This window comes from Lethenteron reissneri, chromosome 5 (genome assembly GCF_015708825.2).
Source record: "Lethenteron reissneri isolate LAM-NWPU_2019-01 chromosome 5, ASM1570882v1, whole genome shotgun sequence".
Classification (NCBI taxonomy): domain Eukaryota; kingdom Metazoa; phylum Chordata; class Hyperoartia; order Petromyzontiformes; family Petromyzontidae; genus Lethenteron; species Lethenteron reissneri.
In genome coordinates, this window is record NC_083783.1 from 4,643,351 (window position 1) to 4,655,421 (window position 12,071).

The 12,071-nt window shown below is 51.0% G+C and overlaps 1 protein-coding gene across 1 annotated transcript in view; it reads left to right on the forward strand.

Moving 5' to 3' along the window:
• LOC133351415 (androglobin-like) overlaps nt 1-12,071 on the forward strand; it is a 120,537-nt gene that overhangs the window by 60,369 nt on the left and 48,097 nt on the right. The window contains exons 7-8 of the mRNA XM_061566615.1: nt 78-217; nt 11,480-11,569. Coding sequence (XP_061422599.1) covers nt 78-217; nt 11,480-11,569 — 230 coding nt within the window. The remainder of the gene's footprint in view (nt 1-77; nt 218-11,479; nt 11,570-12,071) is intronic.

Sequence of the window (12,071 nt, forward strand, 5' to 3'; positions counted from 1 at the left end):
GTGCGCACGTGTGCCGTGCCGGCCGTAATAGGCGGGGGGGCTGTACAGGGGAGCTCTGTGCGTGCGTTGCGTGCCAGGGCTGCTGGCGCCGCGTGACGGTGGACGACACGGTCCCGTTTGACGAGGCCAACCGCGCGCTGCTGCCCACGTGCACCGGCCCCGCTGAGCTGTGGCCCACGCTGCTCACCAAGGCCATCGTCAAGCTCGCCAGCGTGCAGTAAGCGGCACACCCACCACCCCCCCCCACTCACCCCACCGTCTGTCTGTCTACGGTCTGTCTGTGTCTGTCTGCTCGCCAGCGTGCAGTAACGATCCCACCTACACACCCCACCGTCTGTATGAAGTCTGTCTGTTCGTTCCTCCACCTGTCCATCCATCTGCCTGTTCGCCTATTTGTCCGTCTATTAGCCTATCTGTCAGTCTGACTGTTAGCCCGATTGTCCATCTATCCGTCCATCCGTCTATTCCGTCATCTGCCCGCCGGTTGCTATCTCCCTCTCGTGCATATACACACGCACACGCACATTTATCTAGGTCTCCAATCGTTTGTGTGTCAGATCGTTGCTAGCGCATGCATCTTCCCCCTCCCAGGCCCCCATTCGTCCCATCTCGCCCCATCTCGCCGTGTATTCTCCGTCTCGATTTCTCCGTTGTTGCGCGCGCCGATTTTTCGGCACGCGCCGCCACCTCCGCCGCCGCCGCCGCGGTCTCGCTCGGTTATTCACGAAGCCGAGCGCCGCCCCTCCGTCATGACGATCGAGCCGTCCTCCGCACGCGGACCCTCGCCGGGAGACCCCGTACCCCCATCCCCCCACCGCGCCTTCTCCCTCCCCCCCGCCCCGCGCACAAGGATTATTTGTCAGGCGCAGTCACGATTGACCGCGCAGATTCGGGCGGATTGAGGCCGTGTGGTGGTTGCGGGCGGGCGGGCGGTCACTGGGGTCTTCCCATGAAGAGAGAGGGAGAAACGAGTGACCTTTGTGATCTTCTTCGTTCAAGACATTCGAGCTGTTTGTTGCTGTTGTTGTTGTGTTGTGATAGCACATTAGGGGAGCGGTAGTGTAGCGGTTAGCGCACTGCGCTACGAACCCGCCGACCAGGGTTCGATCCCCGCTCACGTCCAACAACACCAGTGGAGACTATCTGAACCGGTCCTGGGCCTCCCCTTGATCGACTCAGCCTTAAATAAGTAGCTGGGGCAGTGTGTAAACATCATCACTGGGGAGACAAAGGCGGCCAGGCGTGGTGCTGGCCACCCACCTTTTCGTGTGTTCCAGCCTTCATAGGTGCTCGCTAACAGCACTTGCCCCAACAGTCTATTAAGGCTATACGGGAAATCTTTTGTCTTTTTTGGTTTCACATTGGCGTCGGGGTACAATCGCCACTTTGGAATTCCCTCCCATTGTTCCTAATTCCACGTCCTTACAGTAACCTTGCTCATTTCTAGAAATGTGTTATCGCTGTTAGCTTTACGGCTTTTCCAGCGCCGTCTGTTGCTGGCTACGGGGATTTTTGGCCTTTGAGCCTGTGCTTGGCTACCGTGGCATTTAAAAATAAACGAGCAAAAAAAAAACAACTTGCTGGCGATGTTAGCCATGTCCGTGAGTCGAACCCAGATTTGGTGGATTTATAGTGAGTTGCGTTCACCACCCGCACCGCGCCGCAGCCCCGCCGCCGCCGCTCTAATTATAAAACGGTCACGAACACATTTGTGTATATTTTTTGTTTCGCGATAAATCAATGAAACACGAATACATTCAAAAGCACAAACGCAGTGAATGAGGGCGGCGGGGTGCGGGGGGGGGACATCGTGTCCAGAAGACGGTGGAGTTGTCCAATCATGGTAATGGGAAACGAGCAGAGCGAGAAGCAGAGCTAAATCGATACGATTCAGAATGATATTGCTTCTCAGTTGCAACAGCGGCGTAATGGTTAGAAAGCACACTGGACGATCCAAAGGTCGCCGGTTCGATTCCAGCTCCCTGTCCGTCCGGCAGTTGAATCGATGGTGCAGGTTTCTCAAATGCCCCAACCACCCTTCACCCCCCCCCACACACCCCGTCCACCCAGCTCTGTAAATGAGTTCACAACATATTCTTGGTTCTATCGGTCACGTAGAAGGGAAAAACAATGAGATAAAATAATAAAAATAAAACGATAAAAAGAGTTCACAACATTTCGATTTAAAGCTTTCGTGACTGCAGGGATTCATCTTCTTGGTTCTTTCGGTAAAGTCACGTAAAAGGGAAATAATAAAATAATAAAAATAAAACAAGAAAAATAAAATTTTCACGACGTTTCGGCCACAATGCAAGCAGCCGTCCTCAGGTGAAGAACAGGGCTGTCGGAAAGACAACGTCATTCGGACGCTGAAGAACAGGCCTGTCGGAAGACGCTGTCTTTCCGACAGCCCCGTTCTTCACCTGAAGACGGCTGCTTGCGTTGTGGCCGAAACGTCGTGAGAATTGTATTTTATAATGTTTTATTTTTATTATTTTATTATTTCCCGTCTACGTGACTTTACCGAATGAACCAAGAAGAGTTCACAACAGCTAAGTCGATTGGCAGTGTCGCGTCCGGTGGGATAAAGTGTGGGTACTCCTGCCTCTTCTAATACGTCTAGCCAGCGTGCACGAGTAGGCCAAGTAACGCATATAGTGGCTTCTTTTTAGTAGAAGACCTTCAGCCAGCAGTAGCGTTAGAAAGAAATTGCAGGACTGCACTTTTACTTAAATGCGACTGAATGTCAAGGTATCCCTTTGAAGTGGTTGCGGTAGTGGTTGGTGGTGATTGTGGTGGATGGTTGTGATGGTGGTGGTGGTTGTGGTGGATGGTTGTGGTGGTGGATGGTTGTGGTGGATGGTTGTGGTGGTGGTGGTGGGAGTCGCCTGCCTCCGAAAATGGAACAAGAGCTGACAAGTGTGCACAGAAGCACGGAGAGGTTTTTTTTCAGATGCAACTTCATCGCGTCTGTCGGGCATCACGGGGGGGGGGGGGGGGGGGGGGGGGGGCTTTGAGCTGCCTTGCCCGTTCTCCTCCCCAAAAGCGCCGGTCCCGGAGAGAACGCTGACAAATGGACGGCTGCGGCCCCGCTCGGCACGGAGCCTGCCAGAGACGGCTTTCGCTCTGTGCCTCCTCCATCACTTAACTCGCATCAGCGTAACTCACGTGGAGCCCTGGGGGGTGGTGGTAAGGAGGGGGGGGGCACCCCCGACTCCACCGAAACGCCGGACGGATCTATCGCTCACGGCACCACCGCCGCTGCCACCAGCCCGGTCAGCCTCAGTCCTTTCTCCCTGAAGCCCCCTCCTCCGTGTAACGATGAAGCCATTTGGTTATGTTTTTTTTTTCAAGATGTAGCCCCGAACTTTTTTTTTTATTACCCCACCGCTGGCGGAGGATAGAACTTCCACTAGGGGGAGCTCCAAGAGAACCCATTCCTTGGCCTACTAAAGGTTAACCATTACACCAGGGTAGCAGCATCCCTGTCATATATCACTGCGGGAAAGTATAAACACATTGTCCTGCGGAGGGAGCTGGTAGGAACGTTGGGTTGCACGGTCAATGGCCAGGGTCAACGGCGGCGTGGTGTATTCCGCAAATATGGCCGACTGTGAGGGCGGGCACAAGCCGGCGTGAGTAGGTTAAACGTTGAGTTTTATAAGGGCATCACGGGGTGACCAGCCCCTCCCCACCCAGCCCCACCCCTCCCACCCCCACCCAGCCCCACCCAGCCCCTCCCCACCCTCCCCTCCTTCCCCACCCAGCCCCTCCCCACCCAGCCCCACCCCTCCCATTTTTGGATGCACGACGGACAGACATAATAATCCCCTGTGGGCTTATGTAACCAGGAGGTTCCTACCAGTACGAGATAACCTACTATTAAGCAGCGGTTTAGCGTATTCCGCTAGAAAGCTGGGGACCTGAATTCTGCTCACGGTCATGGCGAGCATTTAGCCGCGAACTGTGTCTGGGCGGCCGAGACCTGGATCCGGACCCAGGATCTCAGCGGTGCTGGCTGGGCAGGGTCTTCTGACACCCCGCAAAGGCACGCAGTCACCTCTACCACCCCATGTATGTGTAATAATACTCTTGGAGACGGCTTGTGGAATCGGTCCTTTTATTTACTTATTTCAGTTCACAAGCACTCCCCGTTGCTGGCAGGCAACGGGAAGTGGGCAGACAGATCGCAAGAGACGCACCGCCACGTGGCACTCGGAGCCCCGCTCGCGCGTGGCCCCACTCTCTCTCTTCGTTCCTCGTCTGATCACGTGTCACTCGGCTCTTCCCTTATTTAATGCCTGGGTCACGTGGTACGCTCCAGCCAATCCTTAATAGCCTGTGCTGAATGTTCCAGATTCCCCATCAACTCCCGGGACCACGCCCCTGACTTGTCTTCCCATTGGCTGAGGCCAAGACCAGCAGAACCAATCACCTAGCTGACATCTCTCGATCACGCCAGGGCCATGCTCCCAGGCTCTCCCCCCATTGGCTGTAGAGCAGGACCGGCAGAGCCGATCACCACGTGAGCCGGACATAGGCTCTCATTACATATGTACGGACAATCTCCCAGCCGATCGTTCTTCGCAGGCCCGCGTTGGTGGCACGCGGTTTTGTCTCGGTGAGATGGGGACAGGCGCTGCAAGGGACCGCGAGCGGTCGACATCGCTTGGAATGGCAGCCGATGGCGTAGATGGTGGAGGAAGTGTTGCCGATGCGCCTGAAGAACCACCGTCTGTTCTCAGGTCTGGCCATGTGTGCTTGTAGGAAAGGCCAATCAAAAATGACGTGCTGTGGAGATGCCACCGGTTACAGGAGTAGCGGCAGATCGAGGGTGAGGTGAGAGGGTGCATGAGGACGGTGCACCTGCGATTAGCACGGTTTGGCTACGTATGGTATGGTGCTAAAGAAGTTCAACACACACACATACAGGCAGACAATAGGAGCTGGTGGAGAAAGAAAATACGAGCAGCCGAACCCATGCAGTGATTCGACGTCTGGTTTCGAAGACGTACGAACTGAGGATGAGGTGGAGACTATTGGATGGTCTGAGATGGCGTGAGTGGCATGAGATGGTTAGAGCTGGTTTGATATGGCTCAGTATCATCACCCACATCGGCGAATTGGGTAGACTGTTCCTATTCTTAGGTTTTTTCGGTAAAGTCACGTAGGTAAAAAATAAAAATTTATAAAAGTAAAATAAAAATTAAATTAAAATCACGACGTTTCGGAGGCAACACAAGCTTCCGTCTTCAGGTGGAACCGTCACAGCACGATAGCTGTATCAAGCGACAGCTGTATCAAATGTGAATCATTGCAGTCACGAAAGCTTCAAATCTAGAAACAGACTGTTCCTGCTGTTGTCAGAGTCTGTAGGAGAGTGGCGGCTGGCATGCACGCGCGTCTCGTCGCTCGCACATCTGTGGTGGGTGCTGGTCGTGTGTGGATTGGGGCAGGGTCTGTTGGGACACGAGGTGTTTTAACATCGCTGCTGTTACATACATGTGCATGTGTGTGCGTGTGTGCGTGCGTTAGCTTGTGCGTGGAGCGGTAGTGTCGCCGTTAGCGCGCTGCGCTATGAATCCGGCGATCCGGCTTCGATTCCCGCTCATGGCGAACACCCGTGACGATTATCTGAACCGGTCCTGAGCCTCCACTAGGTCGACTAAGCCTCAAATGAGTACCTGGCAATATATGTAATAATCTACACCGCAGAAACAAAGGTGGCCAGGCACTATACCGCCATTAAATAGGTGCTCGTGATCAGCACTTGCCCAAACAGCCTGTAAGGGGCTACACGGGGAATCTTTGCCTGGCAGCCCATGATATCTCTGCCTGTCTTGTGACCCTTCCCCACCCATGTGGTCTCAGAGTGCACTTAGCCTAGCAAAAGTGGCTCGCTGATGTCACAGCACTTAGTGCATTTCCACTGGCTATGTTGTTGTGGGATATGTGTACACGTGTTAACGTGCGCACACTTGTTTGTGCCCGTGCGTATGTATGTGGGGAGCGGTTAGAAAGCTGCATTAGGAACCCAGCGACCCGGGTTCAATTTCCGTTCACGGCCAACATCAGTGACGATGATCTGAACCTGTCCTGGGCCTCCCCTCGTGTGCAGTGGCAGCCTTCATAGGTGCTCGCTAACAGCACTTGCCACATCAGTCTGTTAAGGCTTTGCACGTATCTGTCTGTCTGTGACAGGGTGTATGGGGAGTGGTGGCGCAGTGCTTAGCGCATTGCGCAATTCCCGGCCACGGCCAACATCAGTGACAAATGACAATCGAACCGATACTGAGTCTCTCCTAGGTCCACACTGGTGAGACAAAGGTGGCTGGGCGTGGCTCTGGCCACACCGTGCCAGCCTTCATAGGAGCTCGCCAACAACACTTGCCCCAATAACACTGGTCAACACACTTTTTCTGGCATAAGGTATTCCAATTTTGGGGTGCTGATTCCAAATCTGGCATCAGTTTTGTCTATCACATCAGGTTTTTGAGATATCAAATATTGCATTTTCAATAAAAACTGCAGAAGAAAAATAGTAAATAAATGTGGATATCTACATAAAATGATATTATAAACACACACTCCTAAAAATACAGCACCATATTTTAACACTAAAGCAGTCACTGACTCGCAACAACTTGCAATGATAAGTGACAGAGTTAAATTCGGGTAAAATCAATTAAAATGGGGTATGCCGATAGCATAAAAATTAGATGTGATAGAGCAAATCTGAGATCAGATTTGGAATCAGCACCCTGAAATTAGTCTAGAACAGCTGCAAAAGTCCAGGCCAGAATTTTTTTTTTTGACCAGTGTTATCTGTGGCGGTTCCATGGAGGGATATTTGTCTTCGTGACAGCTGTCAGATCCTGTCCCTGTGGAATGATGTCATTGACCAATCTCAGGCCTTTTTTCTTGTTTCAAAGGTTTTTTTTCCCCTTCTGAAACTGCTCGCTTCCTTTAAGCTAGGACCATGAGATTTGATTATTAGAATTCACTAAGGCGAAATGCGAACAAGGTGACTTTACTGTCACAGAACATGTGTTAATTGATTAACCGATTGTGGCAGTGTACAGCGTTGGGTTGGTGTGCTGCTAAACGTGCATATGAAGGCAGAGAGAAACAAAATGCCACGTTCCGATGACCACCTTAAAAGGAGGCCCGGACTGGTTCATGAATCGGGCAAAAGGACTCGGCCCAGGGTTCCCGTTGGCAGCCATACCGGTTGAAACCAGTTCCAAGGGGCCACGTGGCTCCCTTCCATATGGGAGTCGCGTGCATTTTCCCAGGCTGCCCTTTGGAACCAGTCATGTTGTCACGGGGTCAATGGAATAATGACACAGGTCAATAGCGTCTTTCGCATAGGTCAAAATTGAGGGCCGTGTTTTCATTAAAAATAAAATAGTGGGAAATTACAAAGATAATAGTTTTTTGGCTTGGGGTAGCATAACATAACGCAACCATACGGGTGAGCCTAGTTAATAAGAACGAGTCATATTGAGGGAGAGCGGGTGGTGGTGGCACGGAGGGAAGGGTTCTAACATCAAGGAGCCGTCTGGCTCCTGCACCATTGGCACGGGTAGTGAGCCACGCTCCTGGAAGAGCCTGGCAAGGCTCAGGTCTGGCTTCTAACGACGGTGGAAACGCAGCATCAGGGCGAGGGGGAGGTACGGATCATCCTGAAAGCTGTCATCGCCCTCTGCCTGCTGTCTGCTGCTGCGTTTTTCTAATCTATCTAAAAACTCAACACACTCGGCAACACTGTGGCTTTAAAATGAAAAAAGGCAACGTTTTTGGTAATGACCTTTCTCCATAACACGTGAATAGCTAGGTGAGAATAAAGACGGAGTAGATGATAAGTGTTGTACACTGCACTGGTTTACACCATGGGGCCTGATGAGAATTACATTTTTAGAAAAGAAATTCTGATAACTCAGTTTTATAAATTGGTCTGTGAACAATTATCTAACAATAGCTATTTAATCACAGGCAAACACCATTTTGATTTGAAGCTTTCATGACTGCAGGAATCCATACTCTTTGGTTATTTCGGTAAAGTCACATAGGTATAAAATAAATCTGCCTCAGCAGCAAACCATGCTTTCCCACCTGATGACGGATGCTTGTGTTGCGCCCGAAACGTCGTGATTTATTTTATTTTATACCTACGTATCTTTACCGAAAGAACCAAAGAGTATGAACACCATTTTAACAATCACAAACCCGTCAATAATCACAAATGCATTGCGCCTAAATGCACTCCTTTACATTCGAAGTAAAATGGTGAAAATGTTGCTGGCACAGTGCATTGTGGGAAGGTTTGCTCTTGTGAAGACATGTCAGGCGGTAATCCCAATTCTGATGTCTTCCTGGGTCCCAGTCGCTGTGATTGCAACAGGAGGAATTTCACCGCCATTCGTATCTGAGGCAGAGAAAGTTTGGGGAATTAAATGTGGGGTTAGAACTATTCAACTGTTTCCTGTGCACAAGCGCACTTTTACGTTGTTGAAGAGCATAAGTCATGATGGAAACTCCGGTCATCCTCGCAGCACCGGCTTTTGGCTAACCATCGAACAAAGACGGTCACTGCATCGCGTGCTTTCAGATGCGCACCTGCGGCCGTCTGGAACGCTCTTCCTTCCGATATTAGGAAGTCCCTGGAGCTATGGACTTTTAAAGAATCTAGATTGAAAACTCTTTCTTTACTATGGGGACCTCATTTGCCAGTAAAAATATGATAATTGGTTCTTTACCCTTCTATCTGGCAACAAAACTGACACCTTTTTGCAAGGAGTCATGTTTGCATAGACCGCAATACCTGCAGTCATAAATACAAACAAAAGACATAACTCTGATAATGTGCACTGTCCCTGAAGTTGATTGGTCCACACCCGAGACAGCTTTCCTTCGAGCCTAGTCTCATATGGGTTGGACCAGATGACGCCAAAAGGCGCACAACTCAAGGACAATGCACCATCAGAGTATGAGAGCTCGGGGCAAGCATCTACACTATGGGGACCTCATTTGCCAGTAAAAATATGATAATTGGTTCTTTACCCTTCTATCTGGCAACAAAACTGACACCTTTTTGCAAGGAGTCATGTTTGCATAGACCGCAATACCTGCAGTCATAAATACAAACAAAAGACATAACTCTGATAATGTGCACTGTCCCTGAAGTTGATTGGTCCACACCCGAGACAGCTTTCCTTCGAGCCTAGTCTCATATGGGTTGGACCAGATGACGCCAAAAGGCGCACAACTCAAGGACAATGCACCATCAGAGTATGAGAGCTCGGGGCAAGCATCTACACTATGGGGACCTCATTTGCCAGTAAAAATATGATAATTGGTTCTTTACCCTTCTATCTGGCAACAAAACTGACACCTTTTTGTTTGTATTTATGACTGCAGGTATTGTGGTCTATGCAAACATGACTCCTTGCAAAAAGGTGTCAGTTTTGTTGCCAGATAGAAGGGTAAAGAACCAATTATCATATTTTTACTGGCAAATGAGGTCCCCATAGTGTAGATGCTTGCCCCGAGCTCTCATACTCTGATGGTGCATTGTCCTTGAGTTGTGCGCCTTTTGGCGTCATCTGGTCCAACCCATATGAGACTAGGCTCGAAGGAAAGCTGTCTCGGGTGTGGACCAATCAACTTCAGGGACAGTGCACATTATCAGAGTTATGTCTTTGTTTGTATTTATGACTGCAGGTATTGCGGTCTATGCAAACATGACTCCTTGCAAAAAGGTGTCAGTTTTGTTGCCAGATAGAAGGGTAAAGAACCAATTATCAACTCTTTCTTTGCAACGACTTGTTGTGTTCAGTTTGTTGTCTTTCCCTCTGATTAGCATGGTTGGCTACATATGGTGCGAAAGAAGTTCATAAATTCAATGTTTGATCTCTACCCGTACCCGGCCGGGTACGGGTAGCCGGGTATCGGGTAGGGTACGGGTATCGGGTACCCGGTTGCGACCTCTGCGTGGCGCCCAGTGTCGCCCCTGACTCACCTGATGGCTCTAGTCCGTGGGAGCGCTGTAGAAGCGCCCACCTCTTTTTAATTTCAGCCAACTCCAGTCGCCCCTTCGGCTCGAATTCGGGGTAGAGAGATCTGACCCAAAGTCGGGCTGAATCGGGGCAACTGGAGATAACTGGCGCTGTCTGTTCCGTGGGAAATTAGGTAAACGATGATGAAAGAGCCCACGCGGACGACGGATGTGCGTGTGCGTTCTGTGCTTGTGTGTGCGCGTGTGTCTTTGTTTGTGTGGGGAGCGGTAGTGTAGCGGTTAGCACGCTGCGCTATGAACCTGGCGACCCGGTTTCGATTCCCGCTCACGGCCAACACCAGTGACGATTATCTGAACCGGTCCTGGGCCTCCCCTAGGTCGACTCAGCCTTAAATGAGTACCCTGGTGTGGTGTGTAAACATTGCCACTGGGGAGACAAAGGCGGTCGGGCGTGGTGCTGACTCATCCACCCCCTCGTGTACCGTTCCGGCCTTCATAGGTGCTCGCTAACAGCACTTGCCCCTACAGTCTGTTAAGGCTATACGGGGGATCTTTGTTTGTGCGCGCGCGCGTGCGTGTATCCTTGTGTGTCTTTGTTTGCGCGTGTGCACGAGCGCCGTGCAGGGACGTGACCTTGAGGAGGTCGTCTCTGAGGTTAGTGGCAGCCTCCAGAAATGAAAGTTTGGTGAACCATCGCTCTGAAGCTCACGCTCCATTTGCAGTTTCCCAATGAATAAACGCGTCGCTTTTCTCTCCCCCCCCTTAAAAAAAATACGGGAAAGCGAGCTTCGTTTCATCGGAGCAAAACAGAACAGTGTGTTGTTGCGTCTGTGTACACACGTGTGGGGGAGCGGTGGTGCAGCGGTTAGCGCGCTGCGCTGCGAACCTGGCGACCCGGGTTCGATTTCTGCTCACGGCCAACACCAGTGACGATTATCTGGGCCTCCCCTAGGTCGACTCAGCCTCAAATTAACTACCTGGTGCGGTGTGTAAAACATCGCCACGAGGGAGACAAAGGCGGCTGGGCGTGGTGCTGGCCACCGACCCCCTTGTGTGCCATGTCATCAGTGGGCAAACGTACAAAATCAGCAGGGGATAAAATACTTTTTTTCCCTCACTGTAAGTCACAAGTGGGTTATCAATGTTGAAATTCACTGCAGTCAAATGCTCTAAACGCATGTTGATTCTAAATGTGGAGGGTTAAAACCGGAGGACATGAAGACAATTCCACACGACCATTGGGAGAACATGCAAACTCCAAATACACAGCAGACGTCAGGATCGGGATCGACCCCAACGACAGGAGGATATACCGGATGAAGTAGTTAACATCTCGCCACCGTGGTTTACCCTATACAGCAGGCGTCAGGGTCGGGATTGAAACCAACGACCTCCTGTATGCCAGGTTAGGTAGTTAACATCTCACCACCACAGCAATCATTGTCTTTGTCTGTGTGTTAGCTGTGTGGGGCGGAGTGGCCACGGCGAGCTGGGAGAGTTTACGGTGCTGCACTGCCTCACCGGCTGGATCCCTGAAGTCATCCCTCTACGGTGAGTGACAGCCGCAGGACACTGCGTGTGCATGGGTCCGTCACTCACCCCGCTCACTCGCTCACTCATTCGCTCACTCACTAATTCAGCCACACACACACGGCCACTCACTCACTTAGCTGCTCAATAAAACCACTCAGTTGCTCAATTACTTGTTCGCTCGCTCGCTCGCTCACTCACCAGCTCACTCAGCCACTTACTCACTCAGCTACTCACCCACTCACTCATTCATCCATCGAGGGCAATGTATAAAATTATATTGATCCAGGATCATCGCTGGAAATGAATAAAATGACACAGTCATTGGTGATTAGTCTAAGCTCATCAACTCAGTTATACTTGAGGGCAACCGGTTTGAATCACGGGCAGTGGCTCAAAACTCGGATTCAAACCCAGGGTCTCTGCGTTGCCGGCTCAACGCCTCTGACCTTTGAGCCACTCGGCCACCTTTCGTCCTTCCTGTGAATGCCTTCCAAACAAGGTTGAAACGGTTGACGCTTTA